Source organism: Haliotis asinina, chromosome 11 (assembly GCF_037392515.1).
Source record: "Haliotis asinina isolate JCU_RB_2024 chromosome 11, JCU_Hal_asi_v2, whole genome shotgun sequence".
Taxonomy (NCBI): Eukaryota; Metazoa; Mollusca; class Gastropoda; order Lepetellida; family Haliotidae; genus Haliotis; species Haliotis asinina.
In genome coordinates this window covers 39,154,849-39,181,016 of record NC_090290.1, presented here as the reverse complement: position 1 = coordinate 39,181,016, position 26,168 = coordinate 39,154,849, and the positions used below count along the sequence as shown (strand labels likewise).

Sequence of the window (26,168 nt, the reverse complement as noted above, 5' to 3'; positions counted from 1 at the left end):
CAGTTTAAGTAGAAATGTTTTGTTTATTTAACACCGCATTCAGCCATATTCCCGCTGCATGGGGTTTGTAAATAATTGGGTCTGGACCAGACAATCCACTGATCAACAACATGAGCATAAATCTACGCAACTGGAACACGATGACATGTAACAACCAAGTCAGCGTGTATGACCACTCGATACCGATCGTCGCCTCTTACGACAAGCTTGGGTTGCTGTAAACCAATTCAATCTTCATGGGTCGAAACCGAAAAGGTTTTTATACTGCAGGACAAATAGTCATCGCGACTGACACTGACGAGATCCACATTTGGAAATTTAACAAGTTCTGCACGTGTAGATATTAAAAAGGAAGCACTTTTTGTGTTTTGAACGAATCACACAAAAAAAAATTCAACAATAAAAACAATACAAAATCTAAGAGCGCTCATACTCAAGAAACCACTTGACGATAATATTATACATTAATACTCACACATCGTCCCAATTCGCATTCAACATTACAAATACCGTGACAACTGATTGAATTGAACACGTGTTCGTGTTTATTATATCAAATTCCATCCCTGATAAACAACTGACTTCAAACAAAGATTCCTCTGGGGCCGATGATGTTCCATTTGATCCTTCAGACGTAGCTCTATCTGAACAGATCTACCACAGTATCGAATAAACGATGCAATCACGTTGAACGTTGATGTAACAATACCTGACACTGATCTAAACCCCAATCCCACTGCTGAACATTACCAGATGGTCTGTCACTAGCCATCAGTTGTGACAGATCCAGAGGGAAGTGCCACATATTTACGAGAAGCTGTGAGGTGGCTAAGTGGTCAAAGCGTTTGCTCGTCACGTCGAAGGCCCGGGTTCGACTCCCCACAATGGTATTGTGTGAAGCCCATTTATGTGTCCCTCGATGCTGTATGTGTCTCGTCACAATGCTCATGACGTCACAATGTTATGACAACATAATACAAGAGGAAGTGAATGGCTATGGCTAACAAATAGATTGCATATGTACATGTTATTATGGATATATAAAATATTGCTGGATTAACTCCAATCAAGTTGATTGACTTAGATATGTACAGAGACTTTTTTAAATAAATGTATAGAATGTTGTTTATACACGGGTGCCATTGGTGTTTTTACAAGAGGACAAGGGTATGTTTTACATTCATAGAACAAAGAAATAAATTCAAGAAGTTGTTATCCATAAGATTTGTCTTGCGTAAGAAATCACTGCTAAAATATATTTCTGCCTATCCCAAAAGTATGCATAGAAGAATCATTATCAAATAATGCAAATCGTTCCGGAAAAGATGAGCGGATCCTGCCCCACCGGCGGCAATGTCACATGGTGAATGAGCGAGTATAGTTTTACGCCGATTTCAGCTATATTCTGGAACTTCACGGTGGGGAAAACCAGAAAGGTAGTTCACACATTGCATTCGTGTGGGGAATCGAACCCGGGTCTTCGGCGTGACGAGAGAACGCCTTGTAGCCATTAGGCTACCCCACGGCCACATAGAAAGGGAGATAACTTACCTATGAGAGGTAGCACATCCGACGTCGGAGGCATATTCTCCGTCACCAACATCATAAACACCGTCATCGACAGCAACGTCGTAATCCCCATCGTCACCTTCTCTCCTGAGTCTGAGGGTATGTAGAACCCTAACAACGCCACCAACGTTATCAATATACACGGTAATATCATGTTGAATATATAGAACAACGGACGTCGCCTGATGTGGATATAGTAAGTTATATCCGGGTACGGTTCGTCACAACAAGAATAGTACTGCACGTTTCGCTTGACCAGCAGCTTGACCAGCAGCCATTCGCTGTTGTGGATATAGTTTGACGTGTCGCCATGCGGCGAGTTCATGACGAGGTCAAGTTGTAAACCGTCGTACGTCCATGAGGAAAACAACAGGGAACAATTCTGTTCGTCGAATGGAAAATATCGGACGTTGATGGAACACGAACTTTTAAAGATCACCATTGACAACCACGTGACGTTGCCGTCGTTGTTGACGATCACGTTGGAGCTTATTGACGAGAAGAAGGATGAGACGTCAGCGCTGCAAGGTGAAGGTACATATGATTAAGGTGAAGGTCACGATACCGCTTTCGTAATGGTGACTTGCATGTCTAATACAGGACGGATTTAGTATGGTAACATTATGAGGAATGGGGTGGACATTTTCATCATGAACAGTATATATCTTTTCGATCACCATTCCATGTCAACAAAAATAGGAAAGTTAAAAAACAATAATATTTACAACACATTTAACAAGCTGAACAGCAAAAGAAAAGGAAGTTTCGGAAATGAAATCTCATAAAAGTAAGTTCATGTATATGTCTTCAATTTAAAACCTTGACAAAAAGGCGTTGCGTTTCTTTTGCTGTTCTGTATATTTCCCCCCGTTTATTATCTTGTCACATCTGAAAACAATTTATCCGTTTATGTTCCTGCTCCTCGGAAAATCACACTGACGGTTTCTAACGCCACGAAACTATGAAACTACATGAAACAAATTACATTGGAAACGTGTGACAGAAAACTATTTGGTTAACGGTCTGTGAACTGTCTCATCGAGCGGTCTCGGGACTTCAACAACCCAGGCTTGTCGTAAGAGGCTACTAACGCGATCGGGTGATAAGGGCCTGTGAATTGGTTGACATCGTATCATAATTGCGCAAATCTATGGTCGTGCTGTTAATCACAGGATTGATTGGTCTAGACTCGATTACCTATAAACAGTCGCCAGTTAGCTGGAATATTGCTGAATTCAGCATTACATAATGCAAACAAGCTTGGAGACTCACTTGTTGTAAAGCAGTATGTCCGGACGCCACACAGAGTCGTGTGGGAGACGGATGACCTTGATTCCGCCATATTTGTCAGGGTCCCATCTCAAACCGTAATCTAACCACATCTGAAATGTCAATCACAATGGTTAGAATAAATATACGTCAAGTGGAGGACAAGTGGGAACACATAATAATACTTTTATATACGCCCTTTTCTCATAATATGCAATTATCATTACATGTACAAAGAATACGTTATACCCTCTGTGTCTGTGTTTAATGTGTTTCAGTGTCTCTGTGCTCGATGTGTCTGTGTGTTCAGTGCGTGTCTGTGTTCAGTGTATTTCCATGTGTGTCCAGTGTCTCTTTTACCGACCCGTGTGTATATCTGTATGTGTCCGTACACGTGTGTGTTTGTGTGTCTTGTGTTTGTGCGTGTCTATGAATATGTATGTGTCTCTGTGTGTCACACTCTCTACATAATTCTGCGTCTCAGCTGCCAGTGTTTGTGTAACTGTACACTTGTATGAATGTGTTATATGTTTTTCGATACCTTTGAGTGTCTGGTGTCTTTACATATGTATGTGTCCCTGTATATCACTCTCTCTGTGACTAAGACCGTGTTCAATTTGTGCTGCTGGTATGACATCGACCGTCCGTGCGTATATGTGTGCGCCCGTGTGTGAGCATGTGTAACTGTTGGGAGCAAGTGTATTTACGTTTGATTGCGCACGATCTTACTCTTCAATACGGAGTGTCTAAGCTCCAACAAGTACAACTGTACTTTTACCACAATAAAATACATCACAACGTTTCTTGAAAAAAAAATAATACACAGTAAACGCTTGAAAGTAAAAAAGACACCAACTCTTAATATTCCAAAATTCTATCACAGTAACTCGTAACGATATAAGTGTATCCTTGACCACGGTTAAGCTTACACTGTGTCTGAGAACATAAAACAAAGGAACGTAGTTAATTTGTAGATAGGGTCCTCTCGACGTGACGTATTCGTCATCTTCATAGGTAGACATCATCAACACGTAGGCAGTGTTTTAGGTCTTAAATGGTTAACTTATTTTTCTGATTGAAAATCTCTTAAAGCATTTCTGCAAATCAGCTGACTGATTAAACAAAACGGCAGCCATGATCAAAGCAAGAATACAATTTGGTTAGTCCTGTAATGATGCACACAAACATGCTTCATAACTTTATTACAAATTCTTGCACGAAGGTGTGGTTCTAACTGGTAAACGCTGATCCACATCCTTGGCCGGGGAAACATCATTAGAATGGTCCGCTTCACCCAGACTAATCAAAATAACACCGTTTTGTCCTTTTGCTTTAGGAGATTCGATCCAGTGTCGGAGGAGACGGAATGATATCATTATTGGTGGTCATATATGCCAGAGAATTAATACTGTTCTGATACTGCCTTAAGAAAATAACCAAGGTTTTTTGCTGAATTTAGCCAACTTTGTGAAGTTCTTTGACAACCAAGACACATTTTTGCAATACTGCTTGACTTTTTGATTTCAGTAATTTTGTGCACAATTGAAGCCAATTGCAATGTCAACTTTTGGCACGTGCACGATCAGCCAAATTTCAAAACGTATGCCTCGAGCTATGGTGGAAGGGGAATAAACAGACAAATTAACTGTCTGTTTTGGTCAATATTATCCTGTTAGCCGAAATAACATTGGAAGCACTATCATGTGAACAGAAAAATGGCGGTAACGCTAGATCTGCCGTTGCTCGTCGCTGTTTCCAGACACAGCAAGGTGGGATGGCAACGTCTTTACGCCATACTTAGCCTTGGGTGGTTACAACACCGGCGATTAGTCCGTAGGGGTAAATATGAACCGTAATGTAATGCAATGAGGTAGATTGTGTGAAAAGTTCATTTGTACACTGACAAAACATTCGACGCTTCAACAAATTGCCACATTAGGAGTAAGTGGTGGAGACTCAAGTCATCGGTGCAGATAGACCATATCACAAATTGCATTTATTGAAAAACTTCTAAAAACTCTTGAAAAGTTATAGAATGCAATGATATGTATTACATGGCAATAGACTTGATTTCATGAGGCAGCTTAAGCTTAGATTGGGTATATAGTATGTGCGGGGCTGGCTCCTTGCCGCGGTAAATGTATACACTGTGATTCTGCTTTCTGGTAATATCGCTTGATGCCAAACAAATCTATTCTAAGAAGCATACTCATTGGCTACATTGTGTTACATTAGACAATGTTACTTCGTGCTGTTTCGCAGTGCCGTTTCGAACTGCTTTGTGCTGTTGAGTGTACATGTGCAAGATAATGTACTTTACGATATTATGTAGTGTTACAATGCATCCATTTATATATGCTTTTATATGTTCTCGTCACGATATGGCTGAGATATTGCCGATGTGACGTTAACTATTAACCCACTCACTCACTCACTACTGTGTTGTTACATTACTATAAGCTGCAATATTGTATTACTCTGTGATATTATGTTGTAGTACTATGAGATGCTATACTGTTTTTCTTTCTGATGCTATACTGTACTTGGGTTGCATGTGACCTTTTAGTAATTGACTTTGCAAGCGCAAAATATACCAGTTGCCAGATTTTTTCACCCTAATTCAGAGTTATCTGTCCCTGTATGTTTTTACAGTCTACTTAATCTGGGTGTCAATTTTTGTCAGTTATCAAAAGAGACGGAAACTATATGAGCTTGCTAGTATTTTACATAAACTGTAAATTCATTCGGTAATGACTTCAAACTGGAGGCTATTCAAGGAGAAACAAACAAACTATTGGAATAGTGTTGCAATAGTTGGTCGTAATTGACCATCGCTATCGCAATAGTAGGTTGCAATAGATTATCGCTATGCAATAGTTGTTTCCTCCTCTATTGTCACCCTGCATACATGTACTCACCTGGTTCAGCCAGCAGTTGGTTGTAAGTATCTGATTCTTTTCGTCCTGAAAAACAAAACGTCAAAATGTATCCACAAAAACTGTTCTACAGGCTTCTAGAATGTGTTGAATCCTAACTGAAATATCAATAAAGACAACAGAGTCTTTAAATTAGCAAACAACAAAAATATCTGCTAAAATCAGATTTGATTGTAAGAGCCAGGCGTCATCATATGCGTGTGATTGTGAATCATTATCAACTAGTGGTGTTACCAGCTGTAACCTATGGACCTATGCACCTATGGAAACAACACACAATGGCAATTAAACTGTTTGCAAACAAAAACAATAAGGGGACGTGTGGTCCAAGTAAAGTTAGAAGAGGAATACCTATAGATTTATTTATACCAATTAAAGTAACACAATGATAGTCATATTATGCGTCCAATGTTATGTGGTCCATTTGTCTCGTTTACTCTGTTCTACCATTCAATAAATCGCATTGTTCTGTACAAAACACAACAATGACGCTAAGGTAGTGATACATTTGTCAGCTTGTGTAACTAGGTAAAAACCCTAATTAACACTGATGGTCATGTAAAGCGTTGCCTTTCACGGTTTCATTAAGAAACATGTTTCTTTTATGTGAACTTTCTACACTTTCCTATTTCCACTTGTTCCCTGGATGATACGTGTACATAGCTATTATCTAAGGGAAAACCTCTAAATAATTGGCCGCACAAGCAGGCATTTCACGACAAAAGCCATCATGTGCAAGTTTTTGATCTGGTCAGTCGGGAAATCAATGGGTATTACAGTCGTCTCCCTGGGCTTTATTTGGTCTACAATAAATATACAGAAATAGAGAAAAGTACTGTCCATTATGATTATGTACACGGACAATGCAGCGTTTAACGAAAAAGAGACGTCTATTATTTAAACATTTACAACGTTTCCTGGATATTGACTGTTGACAAATGTCAATCTGCTCGACAATAGGGCTTTGGCTGCGTCAGGCATAGCTCAGCTCACCATAGTTTTCTTACAAACAACACATGGTTAGTGAAGGTACGCGAGTAAGTATGGTTTAGGGCCGCTCTTAGTAATACTAAGAAACCCATAGAAACCGGAAATGGGCTTCACATATTGTACCCATGTGAGGAATCGAACCCGTTTTTTTAACATTAGGATACCCCGTCACTCTAATGTAAGTATATTTCTCTTAAGGTCTGACCCCTGAAGGCCAGGGGTAGAATAGGCCTTCAGCAACCCATGCCTGCAATAAAAGGCGACTATGTATGTCGTAAGAGGCGACTAGCGGAATCAGATGGTCTGGCTCGCTGACTTGGTTGACACATGTCATCTGTTCCCAATTGCGCAAATCGATGCTCATGTTGTTGATCACTGGACTGTTTGGTCAAGACCCGATTATTTACAGACAGCCGCCATATAGCTGGAATATTGCTGAGTGCGGCGTAAAACTAAACTCACTCACCCACGATAAAGGTCTGCTTCCCTATCAGCAAAGCGTTCGTAAAGTTACGATCGCGACCTGTAGTTTATCGCAGGCTATGAATGCCGAAGCGATACGAATGTTTAGTGAATTGGGACCCAAGTCTTTGTATCATTTGGTTCATATCGAGTTAGTAAGTGCTGCAATAATATCATTTGTATGGCAACATTTAGTCTCTCAGTCCCTGAACCATATTACCTTACCTATAGCCTCGCCCTTTCTGAAATGTTAAAACCCTAAGTGAAGCAAGTCTGGATTTCTCCAGATCTGAATCACTTTTCAATTTATTTGGGTTTCTTTGTTACAGTCAGAATTATGTATATTCAGAGAATAAGTGAGAGTCTAGGGAATATTAAAAACCCAGTGTACAATTATGAAAATTATCTGAATTTTAAAAATATTATTTAAAAAATTATGAATAATTCCCAAGCTAGAAAGTCACTTTCATATCAAAGCAACTTACTATCAGTTCATGTATATTTTTCATAAACAGAGTAATACCACAGACACACAGTTCATCTTCTGTATAATGTTTACATTCAAATGGAAAGTACTCAATATTTGCTTGCTCTGAGGAAATAAATTGCTTTCATTCTTCAACAGACATCACGATCACAAAAAGTCCCAGGAAGACAGAAGTCGAGTTCAAGTTTGTACGTTGTAAGATAAAGAAACCAACTTGACAATGGAAGCACACAGTTTCCCTCTATTGATTCCAAAACATACAATATCTGAAATGAACTCCACTATTTTCACTTTGTGTAGTGAATACGCAACAAAGCAAAATGAACATCAAACGACACAGCAGATAACCCTATCTGTTTGAAACAGATATTGGATCGTCAGCGCTGAATCGAAAAAAGTGATCGAAATTGATCGCCAAATGTAACATCTAGGTGACTATCATGAAACCTAGAGTTGTGTAATAAAAGAACGAATTCCGATAACTAAGATAGCTTTTTATGCCGTCGTTTGTTGGCTTAGCCGGAAGTAAAGCTTATTTAGAACTCTCTAGCACAGAGGTAATTTTCTTCAATGTCCTGAGGCATAAGATGGAAGGTAATAATAGAGAAGAGTGCCCAAATGACCTCGAAGTGAGGGGTGTTCAATGTACGGGCGAGGTGATTGGACGTACTCGGATTCTCATAGGACATTAACACTGGCCGATAAATTGGCTTTAAAAACCTACTATCTAAATGAGACATTTTTTGTGGTTGGGTTAATATTCATTATCTGAATATTGGTACGCCATGAATGCCATGTGCTTGATTTATATTGAGTATTGGTTCTTGAGGGGAAGAGTAGTTCTACTGTTCTTTGCTGTGAATTGAAAGAGTGGGGTTCATTTACAGTCAGTGGTGTCAGTCTTTCTTGAAGTAAAATGAGTATTGCTCTTTCACATATACCATTTAAAACAAGTAAGGGGTATTCCATTTTGCGAACTAGCTAACGCCAATGCATGTTATATATATATATATATCCATTAGGATGAAAGGTAATATACAGTGGAAGATGTCAAAACCTGCATCTGTCCAATCCGGCAAGTTGTCAACACCGGCATAATAAATCAATCCCATCTGTGACTTGTACATGGATCACCAGCTCTACAATCCGGCGCATTGTCTAAAACGGATGATTTCTTCAGCCCTCGTGAGTGCCGGTTTAGGCAGCTTCCACTGTATATCCATACAGATGAAACATTTCGAAAGGGATGGAATATATATTGTCACAATTTCCCTTAATTTCTCTTCATAATCTGTTTCCTCCTAGCTTCATCACATGCAGTTTATCAATCTTCCCTACTATTTTAATGTTATATGACGTGGAAACAAACGTTTGAGGCGAGTTTAAGTAATTTGGTAGCTGAACGTTACTGCAAGATGTCTGATTATCGATAATTAATATCTCAATTAACTTCATTCGTCAAGATTTTCCAATCAGAGCAGAATGACTGGTGTCCACTTTTTTCTTCAATGTCATCAAAATTTCAATAAATGGGGAGCGGTGGTTAACGTAGTTGTTGAAGCGTTGGCTCGTCATGCTGAAGACCCGGGTTCGAATTCCCACATGGATACAGTGAGTAAAACCCATTTCTGATGGTCCCCGCCGTGACGTTGCTGGAACATCGCTAAAGGCGGCGTAAAACCTAACTCAGTCAGTCAAATATAAGGTGTGATAAATATTTCGCAGCAAAGGTGACAAATTTTCGGTTAAATCATTTTTCTGTTACTTCCCCTCATCGTCCAGGTTTCCCAGCTTTGTTCTAGTTTGGGCTTGACCTTTGAACCAACTGAGTAAATATCATCATCCCTGCTTTTATTACTACAATTACCCCTTCTCTTATCTCTCTGTAGCCACTGAAACAGATTTGTACCGTATTCCCATGTGTGCGTTGTTCGCCAGTGAGTGTACGTTATGACACTGGCCTCCAAGCACAGTAAAACTGTAGAGCAAATTGTGTTGCGCAGCTTAGACAATATGACCAGTCTTCTTATATGCGGGCAAACGTACTTCCCTTCCCTTCCCACGAACAATATTTTTCCTGCCAAAATAAAATATCGCCACCATCAAAGGTACACTTCCATTTACTCACTTGGATGTGCTCTCATATTTCCAACCACATATTTAATAATGTTTCGCGTGTATTTTATGTTTCATTCAACATCTTAAGCGCCACTCGTGGTATTCAGATCGTTCTTAGCCACCATTCCCCTACCAGCTTCCGGTTCAACGCCATTTGCGCTACACTCTGTCTGTGCTGTAAGTAACTGGACTGCGTTGATCGATGCTCATGCTATTGATCATACTGTTGGAACATGATGCTGGTTTGTCTGGTCCAGACTCGATTATTTATTTACAGATCACCACCATATAGCTGAGGTATTGCTGAGCGTGGCGTTACTCTGAAAAACAACTAGTCAATCTAAGCAATTGAGTGAGGACGGGACTATCCTGTGATTGATCTCACGAGTAAAATGACAACAGTCACCATGGCTACCGGGCCTGACCTCCATCAATTAAAAAGACACCTCTCGTGACAATCATAGGTGTCTGGGGACATTTTTCCGCCGTGACTCCACTCGGACCACTGAATACAGGGCAGTAGGTGGTGACTGACTGATGAATAAAACATGGACAATGGGATTTTGAAATACGATTTTGATAATTATCCTCCAGAGACAGGAAGCTTTGCGACTCCTTCCAGTGAACTAGCGTATTGGACATCGACCTACTCTCTGTAGGTGCCTGCTAGAAGTGCCTTTCCTGATCACACAATATGCACCGCAAGGGTATCATCTATTCCCATCAATTGGAAACCACAAAAATATGTAGATAGTACAAGAATTGTAAAAGCGTAAAAGCACTCAAACATCGAGTGGTTGTTTCAATTAATCATTGCAACAGAAAGACGCCATCATTACCCAAGGACCCGCTGGAGAAATGAATAAAAAAGTTTGATTGAATTCGAACATTCTCATTTTTCTGTCAAATTACTGTCATTTTACATCGACGTATTTGCCTTTAATCTCAAGGAGGTAAAAACGAAACAGGCACCTTTTTTGTCTAATAAAGTAGTGCACTGGCAGGAAAGAGACCTTTCCCTCCGAATTTGTGAGCTCATTTGAGAAAGGAGTAATAAAATATCCGTGGAACAGGTTTGATAGACTTCGCTTGAAGAGGTGCTCACTACTTTATTCAGTATGCGATGGTAGCGGTCGGAGCGAGTTGCATGGAGAGAGTTCTGAATGGCCAAGCGACGACCTGTGTGCTCGCTTCAATTCACGCGACCCACGATCACGATAGATCGCATGGAGTAACTTCTGTGATTCTTCAAGGGCGTTTATGTGTAAAAACATTTAATTGTTGATATAGGAACATTTTACGATCGTATGGAAATGGCTAGGAATGCCAATTCAGTAACAAATTGAGGTATGCTGATTTACAACCCTGAAGAGTGTGGTTTACGCCAAGGAGATTCAATAAAATTTTCTTTGCTTGTCAGATGTTTGATTGGAGACAGAAAATACGCGTCAACCCTTGGGAAATTAATTCAAATCAAAAGTGCCTGCGAAATGCGATAATACAGCTCACAAAGCAATGTTTGTCCTTGGAATCATTTGCGGTTATCCCCCTTATGGATTGGAACTCTTCTAAGAAGGAGAAATAGATGAATTGTGGCCTCCAGCTTCCGAATGGCACGACTTAAAGGGACCCCATATTAGAGCAAGGTGACTTTACTCACCTGCAGCATGCAATCATTCATCTTTCTTTAATTTGGCAGCGCGTCCTTGTAGATGAGAGAAAAAGGTTAGATATGAAGACTGACATGAAATACTAATTCACTGGTTCTTTTATGCTGCTCTTCACCGAAACTGTTAATTTCTTTTTGAACTTGCTTGAAAATTAAAGCAAATCTGGGATGATGTTTCGGGAAAGAAGAATGAATGTTACGGGAGGTTTTTGCTCCAGCTGGACTGCATTAATTAATTATTTTTGATATAATGTTCAGATTAAACGTACCTATATTGAAGAGTAAATTCAGAAAAAAACCCGAGAACATTCTAGCACGTACACATTTTGGACGCGTTGACGCTATAGAAGTAAAGCGATATGTTTGTTGAATTGCAGTGCGTAGAAGTAAAGGGACAAAAACGCCACTGTGCGTAGAAGTACAGTGACAAAAAGCAGTACGTTTGTATAAGTTAAGTTAAGGGACAAAAAGACGCTGTGCATTTGTATAAGTTCAGGGACAAAAAGCAGCAGTACGTTTGTATAAGTTAAGGGACAAAGAGCCGCAGTGCGTTTGTAGACATTAAGGGACAAAAAGGAGCAGTACGTTTGTATAAGTTAAGGGACAAAGAGCCGCAGTGCGTTTGTAGACATTAAGGGACCAAAAGCAGCAGTACATTTGTATAACTTAAGTGACAAAGAGCCGCAGTGCGTGTGTATAAGTTAAGCGAAAAAAAGCAGCAGTACGTTTGTAGAAATAAAGTAGCAAAAAGCTGCAGAGCGTTCGTAGAAGTAAAGAGAGATAAGGTCTCAGTGCGTTTCTAGAAGTACTCTGACAAAAAGTCGCAATGAATTTGTAAACATAGAGCGAAAAACGCCTCAGTGCCTTCGTAAGTAAAACGACAAAACGCCGCAATGCGTGTGTAGAAACGGAGTGACAAAAAGCCACAGTGCGTGTGTATAACAAAAGGGACAAAATGCCACAGTGCGTTTGTAGAAACAGGGTAGCAAAAAGCCGTAGTGTGTTTGTATAAGTAGAGTGCCGCAGTGCGTTTGTAGTAGTAATGAGACAAAAAGCAGTGGTGCGTTTGTATAAGTAAAGAGACAAAACGCCGCAGAGCGTTGTAGGAGTAAAGTGATATATGTTTGTGGAATTGAGAAATTAACGCACTCCTTGTTTGTTAAATTAGTTATTCTCTTATCTCATTATTTTATGGACATGTATCTTGTATAAAAACCGACACGTGAAGGTCCCGGGGTAGAATAAGCCTTCAGCAACCCATGTTTGCCATAAAAGGCGATTATGCTTGCCGTAAGAGGCGACCAACGGGATCGGGTGGTCAGGCTCGTTGACTTGGTTGACACATGTCATCGGTTCCCAAATGCGCAGATCGATGCTCATGTTGTTGATCACTTGATTGTCTGGTCCAGACTCGATTATTTACAGACCACCGCCATATAGCTGGAATATTGCTGAGTGTGGCGTAAAACTAAACTCAATCACTCACTTGTATAAAAACCGGTGTACCCATCATTCCCCCATATGCTTGAAAGCAGCATAAGAATGTACACCAAAACGCCGCCATTGCAATTGTTAAAAGTTTATCATCCTTAAAGTTGTATGATCTCTATACCAGTAACGTCTTGAACCCCACTCAAACATGTCATAATGTGAGTAGCCCAGTTCTAGCGTCCCCCCGCCGTCACATTGCGGGAATATTGCTTAAACGGCGTAAAACAATACTCACTCACTCATCATATCCACACGAGTTACAAGTTTATAATACTTAAAGTTGTATGATCTCTATACCAGTAAATGCCTTGAACCTCACTCATGTCATAATGTGAGAAGCCCAATTCTAGTGTCCCCCGCCGTCACATTGCTGAAATATTGCTTAAAACGGCGTAAAACAATACTAACTCACTCATCACATCCACAAGATTCCACAGCACCAGGAGAACCGTAGATCAAAGCAACATGGTTTCACTAATCACGTATAACATTCGGTCATGTTGTGCAAAGTCACACATAATATGATCTATCGGTTTTTGCCTTGACACCAAATGTAAAATACTTCTCTTGGAAAGACCATGCCTATTTTATACTCATTACGATGGATCTCGTAATTCATTTTCTCGTTGTGGTCGGTTGCCATGGAAATCACCGACCGTATATGTAAGAAGTACTATAATTATTGAAGTTGACTCTGGGGAATTGTCAATGAAGCATTTATGGAACATTTTGTTGAATCTATATTTTCAAATTCGCGCCAAGGGAACGGACCATCATGTTCGTGTTTTAATCGGCAAGCATTCACCCTTTTAACTGTTAGGTCCTGATGTTGTTTCGATCAATATTTATATAACTCATAGAGGGGGATAGCCTTATGGTTAAAGGGTTCGCTCGACACGCCGAAGACCTCGGTTCGATTCCCCACATGGTTGCAGTGTGTGACCCTTTTCTGGTGTCCCCTGCTGTGATATTGCTGGAATACTGCTAAAACCGACGTAACACCAAAACACACTCACTCTATGGGTCTACCGTTGTGCTCGTGGACTATGAATTCTGGTATCCATGCATCCCATTTGTGTTGTTCGGGACGACCTTATGCATCGTATGGTCAATCTCCGTGACCTTGACCTTGACCTTGTCGGCGCGTAAGGTCACGCTTTCAGTCGATCACCGGTTTGTCTGCTCCCGAGTCGATTGCTTACAGACTTTGGTGTTAACTGTGAACAGGTCTTACATCGCATATGTACCTCAAAAGTGAAGACGTAGAGACCAACGTCGGCTTGGGGGTCATGTTTTCAAGGACGTGACGTTCGACTATGGATATGAATGTTTCTGAGAGTGTGATTGCTTATGGGATTAAGGGAGTAACTTTATGAGGATGGTTTAACATTGCCTTTAGCCATATTCCAGCAATATCATGGCAGTGGACACCTGAATGGGCTTTACTCATTGTACCCTTCATGGTTATCAAACTCGGGTTTTCGACGTGACGGGCGTACGTTTCAGCCATTAAAGTGTCTTACCGTCGAGTTTCTCACAAATATTTGATACAAATGGATCAACGGGGATTACATCTCTGATTGTATTTACACATTTACCAGAGACATTCATGATCACATATTGCCAATCCCTCTGTAATAAATCTCAAAACACACAACACCCACCCGCACCTCGAAAAAAGGCCAAACAAAACAAACAACTCCCCCCACCTCCAACAACAAACAACAGCAAGCAATACCTAAAATACCCCTAATCAAAAACCCCTATCAGAAATTACTGATGTGTTGCAGTCATGTTCTGTAAGTGGATAACTGGATAACGTTGCATTTTCCGATTTCGTTTTGTGAAAAGATATACACTGCGCATTCTGTTACATCAACTACTGCAACTTGTCGCAGCATGTCAAATAAGAGAAGTTAGAAAAGCCTAGCACCACTATTACTGCATAAAACGATGTCGAATACACTGAAACCGTGTTCGCAGGTAAGCAAGCAGACGACACTTCATCCGCCATCTTGAAAAATCACGACATTATCTCAGGCAGTCTTTATTGATTGGCTGAGAAAGTTTCCAAGCGAAAAAGCTATCAGTCGCTTGTCTAGAGTTTTGGTGAGGTGATAATTCCTCCAGCTGATCGCCAGCAGATCAATTTAGTGATTGTTGCTCGTTCAACGCAATAAGATAGCACCATGCTACTCGCCCGGATTAATGGAGGACTTGAGAGATGGACAGTGACTATCGGAGATCACTTCCCACACTCCGTGTCCTATTGAATCGTCTTCCCGCTACTTTGAAAGACGTGAGAATCTCAGCTCGCGATGATGTGGAAATCAAATCAGTAAATACCTTACCTTGCACAAGAAACCCTTAAATTGAACTGTTATAATAGATAAAAATCACTGAAACTGTGCGAGGGCTTGAAGAAAGATGTATTGCAAACAGAAATTGGGATTCAATTTACAAAATTAAATATGACTTAGGAACTAAATTCCCGGACAAGACAGATAGTTGTGTTAGTGACTTCGCTGAACAGGAGTATGTCCTTTACATACATCACTTGAGGTCTCCATTACCAAAGTTTCGAATACCTGTCCATTATGTCATACAAACGCGCTATTCGTTGGTTTCACATTAATTTCAGACTCGCTGTGCGCATGCGCGGAGCGTGTAAAAATATCCAGTGGTCAATTCCGCTTTGGACGTACGCATACCGATAATGTTAATACACTCAAAACAAAGTGATTAAATGATAATTATTTACGAGTGACAACTGTTCATAGCTGACTAAATATATTAATTTACATATGCTTTTCAGGTATTGATGTGCTATTTTGGTTGCAGCTGCATCAGAATTGTGTGTTTTGATAGCTGTGAGAAGGGGATGTGCGGGAAGAACGGTGGTGGTGAGATGTGTTCATACAAGAACTTATTGACATAAATCAAGCTATTTATTTCTCTACTCCCGGTATCTTGTACATACAGGTATAAAAATAAGTTGTAATAGACATAAAACCATGTATTTGGTTTGATTTTTCGTTTTCTTAAAGGGGCACTGATGCGGAGCGAATAATGTTTCTCGCCAACGGTCGAATTACGAAACCAAACCGCAAATTGGTCAGCGCCCGCTCCTTCGACCGTGACGGACAAAGGAACTGAGCTCCTGTCCATATTAGCAGAATTTCTTCACCTAAACAGTCAGGAGGCCGGATGCCCATCATATGCCATTTGTTGAAAAATATCCATGGTATCCCTTGTCTGATCGTAACCAAATATCCCAGCAGTGTAATTCTTTTCGGATGCTTGGATGGTATAGTTACTGGTCCAATTTAATCCTATTTCTGTGTTTTTAACCTCGATATTTAATCATGTTACATGAAAATATGATGTCTACAGACTCGTAGCAAGCCATTTGTTTCAGTACGGAAGATTGCAACGCTTTATATATATATAGGTAGTTTTGAGTGTTGGTTCAGCTGTGATAGCAAATATCATACGTAAATTTTGGTAGCTATGGTAGCTACCCTGGTCTATTATTTATGATAATAAAAACACACAGTTGATTTATTTGAATTCGTAAACAAACAACGATGACTTTGCCTTTGGTAGAGAAACTGGAAAATTTTCTTACGTAAAAAAAACCTTATTTCACCTATGTACCCAAGTTCACAGCAAATGCCTGTGTGTATTCCTTATGTAACGAAGTTCCGTTGGTATCCTCAAAACAGTTTCGGCCCATAGGTGTTTTCAGGCTGCATGCGACACAGAGATTACATCTTCCTTGCTGTAACTCGCATTTGATGGTGTAAACCTACACGTGTTATTTGTCATCATTCTCTGGATGGTCAATTAATGAATTTATATAACAGGTATAATTAGTAGTAACACCACTTCGGTTACTCAACAAAGGTTCCCATTTGGCATTTCTCCTGTCTGGAGTAAATACTCAGCATTGTAAATTAAGGTCTGTAATGGCAAATGTATTGTATGTTATGTAATATGTGCATGTAAGTGATGCAAGAGGGTTTATCAGCTGAGTTACAAAAACAAACATCGATCAAAGGATTAACCGATAACACACTGATTGATTAATTACTTTTATCTTCTAGCGGATTTGTCAAAAGGCAGTGTGTGTAGATGACGACACCCTGTCGTAAAGAGTGAGTGCAAAAACAACATCCTCCCTTCAAAGAATAAACCACCCTTGCGTTGATTGATTGATTGCTCATTATTGGTTAACTAAATTACTTAGAATAGCGGACATCATACAATTAGTTTGCCAGGTGTGCTATCTTGGGTGACCAATGAGAGGTTTATCTGGTTTTCACCAACGAAAGACGTGAAACGATGTGTTACTTTTTCGCAAACTAGACAGTTGTAAGACACGCGACACAGAGCAGGATTATTTACCAGCTGCAGATGAATGGAATACGATTTCTTTTATGTGGATATTGATGGATACATTCCTGAACAAGGTAGTAGCCTGACATTGTTGCTATAAAATTAGTCTGTTTTACATTCATTATTTGCATTTTGTTTTAATTTATTTGTTGTAGCATTCAGCAGAATCTGTATGACAGAAAACACACACTAGATCGCGTATGTGTGTGAAATAGGATCCACAGTGGCAGTCTATACAATGTATAAATGTTGCTGTTATGTTAGAAATTTACTATGAGTATAAGCAGATCGTGTGTTCTTTTATTAATTTTCAGAATCATACAAATATGACAATAAACTAATTAGGGTTATGAGAGAAAATATAGAGACGTACATTGGCTTCGTTATTTTTCCGTCCTAATAGTTTATTACCATTTCTACCACTGGCAGATGATTAACCTTCAAAGTGTTTCATTTGTTTTCATAATACATTTGTTATGAAGTAAAATTGACTTCACCTAAGTTGATCTGACTACAATTAAACTATCAATTGCGCTTACGGAACGCGCAGCAGAGGTCACGAACCAGTCACGAATTCTGGGATATCATCCGGGTGCTCACGGGAGAAAAACAATAACAAAAGTTTACACCAGTCCACGGAAACTGCTCCGCATCAGTGCCCCTTTAAGCGTGTGTTTACACTATCGGTACACGTACAACCAAAGTGGAAATGGCCAGTAGATATTTTTACACGCTCTGCGCATGCGCACAGCGAGTCTGAAATTAAATGCTATTGTTACACGAAACTTTCGCCTTGCGCTACTTAAGGTGAAATTTACTTTAACGTTGTAATTAAACTTAATGCAAGTAAAAGTCTACGTTGGCTTATAGAGACGGGAAACAGGTAACTATTGAAGGGGAGCAACTATTGCAATAGTTATAGTCTCCTTGAATTGCCTCATTTGAAGCCATTTCCCAATTGAACGTATCGTTTATAGAAATAAAGAGACGACATGTTGAAGTAGTTTCGGTTTTCTTTTGATAATTGAAAAGAACTTGAAACCCAGATCAAGTAAACACTTAGAATATAAACTTATGAAGAATTGGCATTGGCATTTTAGAAGTATAGCCAGTAACAAGAAAGTAAGATTCTGTATGGATAACAACTTCTTTTTGTGTACTTGATGAGTCGTTTCAGTGTGGATTCATATACTGTTGTCAAACAAAATCATATACACTAAAAGAAGTCGCTATCCATGAAGAATGCACAGAGAGATGTTGGGTTTGGAAAATACATGTTCTCTGAATTTGCGCTCGATCCAATTAAAAATCATGTCAGTAGAGATGGTCAACTACTGCGTGGCTGGAATCTGTCATTCGTCCAAGTACAAAGCAGGACTTGAAACTGACAAGAGTTTGCACAAGTTTCCGTCAGATCAACTCATCCAAAAAACATGACATGTGTATCACACCTGCCTAATTACATAATGTGGCAGAGACGGGACTCGGGTGCACGAGTCATAATTCAACTTATTTTCTTTATGTCGTATAGTCTGATAGGTGTTAAGTTCAAATTGCACATGGTCAATGATTGAAGCTGTGTATTGCATATTGTCTTTAGCAGACAGGCAGGCAGACATATAGGTGTGAATAAACCAGACACTGAGCTTTCTCTGTGACAGAGACTGCCTACCACAATCAACAAGTTTTTTTTACGTAACGAGAAGATTATTTAATTGTTTGTGTACACAACCAAGATTAGACTACTGCTCACGACCACAGACGCTGGGCATGCATACTGTTTCGAGCTCCGCGAACCTATTTACTGCGCATGCGTTATGGGCGCAGCGCAGCACAGCTGTTGAAACCAGTTTTCCCCCCAGCGCTGGGGGGAATTTAGTGAAACGTTTGAACTCCGATTTCGCGGGCTTTTTCTTCATCGCGTTTTTTTTCAACTTTATAGGCTGAATTGGCATTTTTATGATTTGTTTCGGTAAATGCATACCGAAAGGTACCAGAATCCGCAAAGTTGTGTTTTACGTTGCATGTGACAGGGGCGGATAACTCTAAATTGAAGTGAACGAATCTGATAATTCTTGTATTTTGCTCTGGGCATATATTGGCATACAGTCAATTACTAAACTATCGATACACATATACTATCGATGCATTGATCGTTTTGCGTTACTACCGTCGATTAAATGCTATTGGAGACTCAACAATTCCAATCCATCGATAGTTCGTTGAATCGTCACAGCACCAAGGAAACCCCATTCAGCATAAAGACAATCAGCCTGCCAGTTTTATCCCAGTTCTGCACCGAAGGCAGTGTACGAACAAGCACAACCTTGTAATATCTGCTGGTAAAACATGAGATAAAGTCAGAGTGTACGCTCTATGAGTAGACACTCTGTTCACTACACCCTGGAGAAGAGGCCTCCGGAGCATGTGAAATACAGATTAATTGCAAAATACTTTCGGTTCTTTAAAGGCTTCTCTTTCACATACGCCAGGAAATAGAACAACTGGCCTTCCGGTCTTCGGTCAGATACTCTCCCCACTAGATCATGAAGCCAACCCAACAGGGATGTTAACAATGGGTACCCGTGAAGATCCGGGTTACACCCCAGTAACCCATGCTTGCCGTACGTATAAGGGAACATTTCTACTTAACGTAGTCCGTTTTTCTTCCCACAGTATATATCCAGTGACATATTACCTAAACAATCTCTTCACTTTGCAGATCCCAAGGCCGCCGCTCTTAGCAATAAGCAAGCCGTGTGGCAACGGAATGAAGATACTGAGCCTAGCAAACAAGTGACTGACATCATGAGCATAGATCCACGCAGGTGTTGGGGGTGTGGTGGGCACTTAACAATCTGCTCAGTGGAAAACCCATTCCATTAATTCAGCGGAAACAGAACCCATATCGAAATCATACGTCACTCAGAGAAAATGGACACAAAATCCGCTCTGTGAACATCGAGGCCGAAGCTAAATCATTCCAGAATTCGGTCACTAAAATCCCGTGCTGTATACCATTTACGTAAATGTGAAAGACGTTCATGAAGTCATGTGTCCTAACGACAACCGGAATAGAATCTGCACGAACAAGTTCCCATCATTCATTAGTGACGCATGCGCGAAAAAGCACTTCCAGCTGAGCAGTAAGGGAATACCAAACCAGGACACATCCTCAGACGTTTTGAGTCTAAGTGGACAGACTATGCATACAAATGCCGTCCCTTTGACGGTAACAAACTAGCGAGAGTCCGGCAATCTATTGTATTATTCAGTCGTCACAACTGATATAATCTCTAATACGTATCACTTATCACGATTTGCCACATCGTTTATCACGCTTTGCGACACCATTCATCACCCAGTTACTAACCGCACTGATTAGGGGGCGTCTCAAAAGACGTTTATGTGATATATGGATAAATCCCGAGACAGGTTGGAGTAATGAGATAGCGATAGGAACTTGTTTGGTGTCTTTATAATTCCTGATGTACATGGATTCATTTCAAATTTTATCCTCAAAACAGACTTAGTGACTTTGATATCCCAGGGGATAATTTTACATAATTCCTGTATGCATAATGATTGGGCATTATCCAGACCGACTATCCGTACCACTTCGATGTTTTTTAAACTAGCAGGCACAGTGAGTGAGTATGGTTTTACGCCGCTTTCAGCAACATTCCGTCAATATCATAGCACACGAATCGAACGTAAACCCTTGGTGTGACAAGCAAACACTTTACCCACAAGGCTACCACCAGGTAAAGAACACACCTATGTCAAATAGTGTAAAGTATGAAACGAACAAGACGTTTTAGTTGAAGGTGGTGTATTTGATAGAGATGTTATTATTCTTATTTTTTTAAATTTACGTTTGTTGCGTTTCCAGGCCTGTTAAGTCTGTAATGTTTTGATCAAAATCAGCTTTCAAGTAAAAGACGTGATTTTGTTCTTCATTTCATTTGCATAAACTTTACAGTTTTAAAAATATCACTTTACTTCAAAGTGTTTTGTAATATCACCCAAAGAACACAAACACACTTTGTCATTTGAAACCAATTTGTGTCCAAAAGGTCTAGCATATCTAGAACTAAAACACAAAAATATAAATTCATCAACTGGCAATGCATGTGCATCATATCGGACGGCTTCGTGGAAAGAGTATTGGTTGGCTACGAAAATAAAATTCTATTTCGTTTCAATATCTTTAAGCAATATTAAATATGCTAGTTGTCAGTATAAATATCATTCTGAACTGTTATTTGGATTCGCGGGCGATTTTGAAAAGAAAAAAAATCTTACCTTTAAGACACTACTTTGATTAGCATTTCCGAGGACTAAACGTGCTGAGACTTCCCCCCAAGGTACTGGTATTTACAATTCAAATGGCGGTGTTTCATAAAACAAAGCGTTTTTTGACGAAACAAAGAAAAAAACGATCGTTTGATGAAAATGTCCTCCTTCCCCCAGCTTTCGTTCTACGCTTCATAAAAAAGTGAGACCTCAGGCAAGGCTCACGATACTTCAACATTGTTTTCTTGATCATCCTTTTGCATGTTTAAGGGCATCTGTTGGAAAAATAATCATTTGTGTTTTTTATTTTTTGTTGTTGTTATGTTTCTGTGCCAAAACAAGACAATTTTGCTAAAAAAAACCCCAGCTCATAAGAAACTTTATCACTTGCGGTATTTTATTGGTAAGAGATTACAATGCAACACATGGGGTATTGTATTGATAAGAGATAAAACTGCAGCACTCGAGGTATTGTATATGTAAATGACTAATAACATGCTACACTTGTGGGATTTTATAGGTAAGAGATTAGAATATGCAACGTGTTGAGTACTTTTTTGGTTAGAGATTAGAATGCAACACTTAGGGTATTTTACGGCCGAGAGATTACAATATGCAACAGTCTGGGTTTTTATTGGTAAGAGATTAAAATGCAACAGTTGGGGAATTCCACGGGTGAGAGATTAAGAGTGAGTGAGTTTAATTTTACGCCGCTTTTAGCAACATTCTAGCAATATGACGGCGGGAGACACCAGAAAAGGGGCCTCACACATAGTACCCATGTGGGAAACCGAACCGGGGTCTTCGGCGTGACGAGCGAACGCTTGAACCACTAGGCTACCCCATCGCCCCTTGATTAAGATATGCAACATGTGGAATATAACATATAAGGACGTAACGTTTCGGGTAGATATAATCACCAAGGCAACGCACACACATTCGATAAGATTATTATACCATGGTTTACCTCATGATTGGCGCCAACAACAAAAATGATAATATCCATACTGTTAAAAAATTAGTTGATAAAGTTCTAAAATTCTAGTTCCAGTTTCACAATACCAAAACTGTGTCTACACAGACCCTCAATGCATAATAAGACGTAGGTAAACAGGTATTATTTCCAACGTCATAGAAATATTAACATCATATGACATTTATGACGTCATCTGCTTCTAGACACCAATTTTAAATGTGGGATTCACTACTGAAGCCAAATCCATATCAGATACACAGATTCTACCATACGTTTAAGCATCTTACTTAAATAACAAGGAAAAGAAAGTATTGTATATTTGCAAACTGGCTAGACCCAAATGCAAGGCTGAAAACAGCCACACACACACACACACACACACACAAAATCCAGAATCACCTGTCACATGTGTATCAGTTATATCACCTTTGGACCGTCATACATTTTCTTGTTCTTTTCCTATTATGAAAAATGTGTGTATGCCTCCGTTTATGATTTACGGAATTTCAGTAAGACGAGATTATATAATATACTTTGATTTTCGACCGGACCCTGAGTCTTTTACACTGACAAAATGCAAATTTGACTCTCAAAATGTGTATGAATTTTTCACACTTCCAAGTTTTGCTTCTCTATCGGAGAAAAGGCCTAAATTTCCACAGAAATCAAGGGGTTTTGAGTCAGGATATGGATGAAATGTTGCGACTATAAATTTTAACTTAATTTTAATTTAAATTTTCACTCGCTCAAAAAATAAAATCCATCCGCCCCATATTTCTTTGAAAAAGCGATGAGAAACACGACTTTTTATGTGGCCCAATTATGATAATCATTTAGTAACACTGGATTAACTAATGCTCTAAAGCAATAAGTATTGTTGAATGTATAGAAACGAACTTAGTTCTTAATGATTTAGTGTTAGATTTCCAATCATTCATGACTTGATAGTATATTATAATGTGTTTTGTAACGGAATGCGAACCCGGCCATATTGCCATTTCGTCTCACATTAATGTAACGGTTGATGCTTCGGATATCACTGATCATGAACAGTTAACATTAAGTTTACTCTCCCAGAGAGGTTCAAGTCTGCTAAGCTCCTCGCTATTGACCATATATTGGTAATAAAGTGAGTCGATGTTGGGGATGAACGTCGTGTCATCGTCCTTCATTTTTGTGACCTTGATGAACCTGGTCCTCTGCCGCAACACTTGCGCTAAGCCATCATAACTCCTCTGTCCTCAGTGTGTGCCTTGTCACCACGGACAATAAAGTAGCCTTGAACCCCGCGAAATTTCATTTTCCGCTATGACTGTCAATAAATTAATATCATATTCATCAGGATATAGTCTACCTCCTTTATCACGTGCTGGCAGCCATCCATCATAGCCTCGGTCTCTTAACACAGAGCCTCGGTTTCATTCAACCAATCAGCGTGTTTGAAAGGTTAAGAACTATAATCACGCTTGTAGCTTTGAGTAACGTTAATGGCAGAACAGGGAAATAGACTCAGGGCAGAAGTAATTCAAACATTTATCATTACAGATAACACACTCGTTGAAGCGTATTCTCTTTCATCACAGATAAAGTGTTTTAAGGATTATGCACCAACAACTTGTAATGACAGTACCTTGTCAACGTCTTGACCAAGGTAAAAACTTCTTAAGCCAGCAGTGTTCTTTTCTTCTTGGATAATAGGCTATATGCAAACTTGTCATCAGAAAGGAAATGGAGAAGTAAATAAGCTACGCTGATTCTTTAAGATCTACTACTACTACCACCACCACCACCACCACTCCTACTACTACTACTACTACTACTACTACTATTACTACTACTGTGACGAGGACTACTACTACTGCTGCTACTACTACTATTACTACTACTGTGACGAGGACTACTACTACTACTACTACTACTACTATTACTACTACTGTGACGAGGACTACTACTACTGCTGCTACTACTACTGACGCATCTAAAACCACGATTACTGCTGTTGCTACTACTTTTACCACCACTTCTAAAACTACTATTGCTACAACACTACCATTACGGGTCGACAATTCCAATTTTGCAATTCCCAAATAAAAACGTTGTATATTTATACGTGATTTGATTCATTACATCTTAATACACATACGAAAAATGGCTCATTACGACAATGTAGCTCTTCAGAAAAACGATGATTGATAAACCGACAATGTCTGTATGATTGGGGTTAACCGTATAACTTTGAAGTCGAGACGTGAACATAATGTTACACAACATTGAAAGTAGCGATTTCCAGCACCGAAAGAAACCCTACTAGAGGATATCAATAACACGAACAAGAAAATTTGATTTTGTTGTCGTTAAGGTTTTACCCAAATTCCTTCTCTCAAGAATAAATCGGCCATAAACCATATCGTTTGAACGCCGAACGATTTTATGTTCTGTAATACCATGAAACGTTCTGGTGAAGGCGAGCTTACGGCATCAATGGTTGAAGTTAAATGCAAGTGAGATGTGAGTTTAAGAGGAGATTTCGGGTGAAAATTACACTCCTTAGTTAGATAATATTCAATAAAAACGTAATGGCGTTTTGGACCATGTGATTATGGTCGGAACAGCTACCCTGACATTACGATATTTATGAAGAATTTTTTAGACATGGAAATTGTGCCGATTAAAGTCTTGATTGTAATTATTCCAACAAAAAACCCCAGATAAATTAGAAATATTTCAACATGGGTTTGCCTGGACGAGCTTGTTCCGAGAATGTTGCATTTAAATTATTCAAACACTGTTGTCATATCTCCTTACTTTGATCCAAACTCACAGTGATGTGTTATCTGAATTAGTGGTGTGAGGACCCGTGAAGATACGGGTCGTAATTTATCTTCAGCAATCCATGCTTGTAGCTAAAGGTGATTAACGGAATCGGGTGGTCAGGCTCGCTTTTTTGGTTGCCTTAGGGAGAGTCCAATACAAGCTGCCCGTGATGCACTAAAACTCTGAAAGGCTAAATGCCACATTGTGGTCTTAACGAGTACCTTTAAACTGCAACGTTAAGGAAGGACTATTTGGTCCACTGCATTCTGACTATATCACTTGTCCTGACTTGGATATTCTATCAGATATAGACCAACATTCAAACTGCAAAATGAAGGTTGTCAATGCTCTCTATATTGCGACAGACGTTCTTACATGGTAGAGTGAGTGAGGTTAGTTTCACGTCGCTTTTAGCAGTATTGCAGCAATATCACGGCGGGGAACACCAGAAATGGGCTTCATGTTATTATTTACCGCGACAACCTCACGTATTATTTCAAGAGGCAAATATCGAATAGCAAAAACTTCAAACCGTTTTTTGCTTATAAGGATAATTAACAGAGGTAACATTTTGAAAACATTTAGGCACATATGAATGAATTTCGTCGTGAAAGATATAAAAGTTTATGTTTCGTGATTCCTCACGTGACGTTCTCCCGGTGGCATTACAAATTGCTGTGAACGCAAAGCAGC

At 39.6% G+C, this 26,168-nt stretch overlaps 1 protein-coding gene across 1 annotated transcript in view; it reads right to left on the bottom strand.

The window, feature by feature from the left end:
• The window catches only part of LOC137255411 (neuronal acetylcholine receptor subunit alpha-10-like), a 49,431-nt gene that overhangs the window by 5,900 nt on the left and 17,363 nt on the right, over positions 1-26,168 (bottom strand). The window contains exons 3-5 of the mRNA XM_067792853.1: positions 5,757-5,801; positions 2,842-2,951; positions 1,552-2,090 (exon numbers count right to left, since the gene is read on the bottom strand). Of these exons, the coding sequence (XP_067648954.1) occupies positions 1,552-2,090; positions 2,842-2,951; positions 5,757-5,801 (694 nt within the window). The remainder of the gene's footprint in view (positions 1-1,551; positions 2,091-2,841; positions 2,952-5,756; positions 5,802-26,168) is intronic.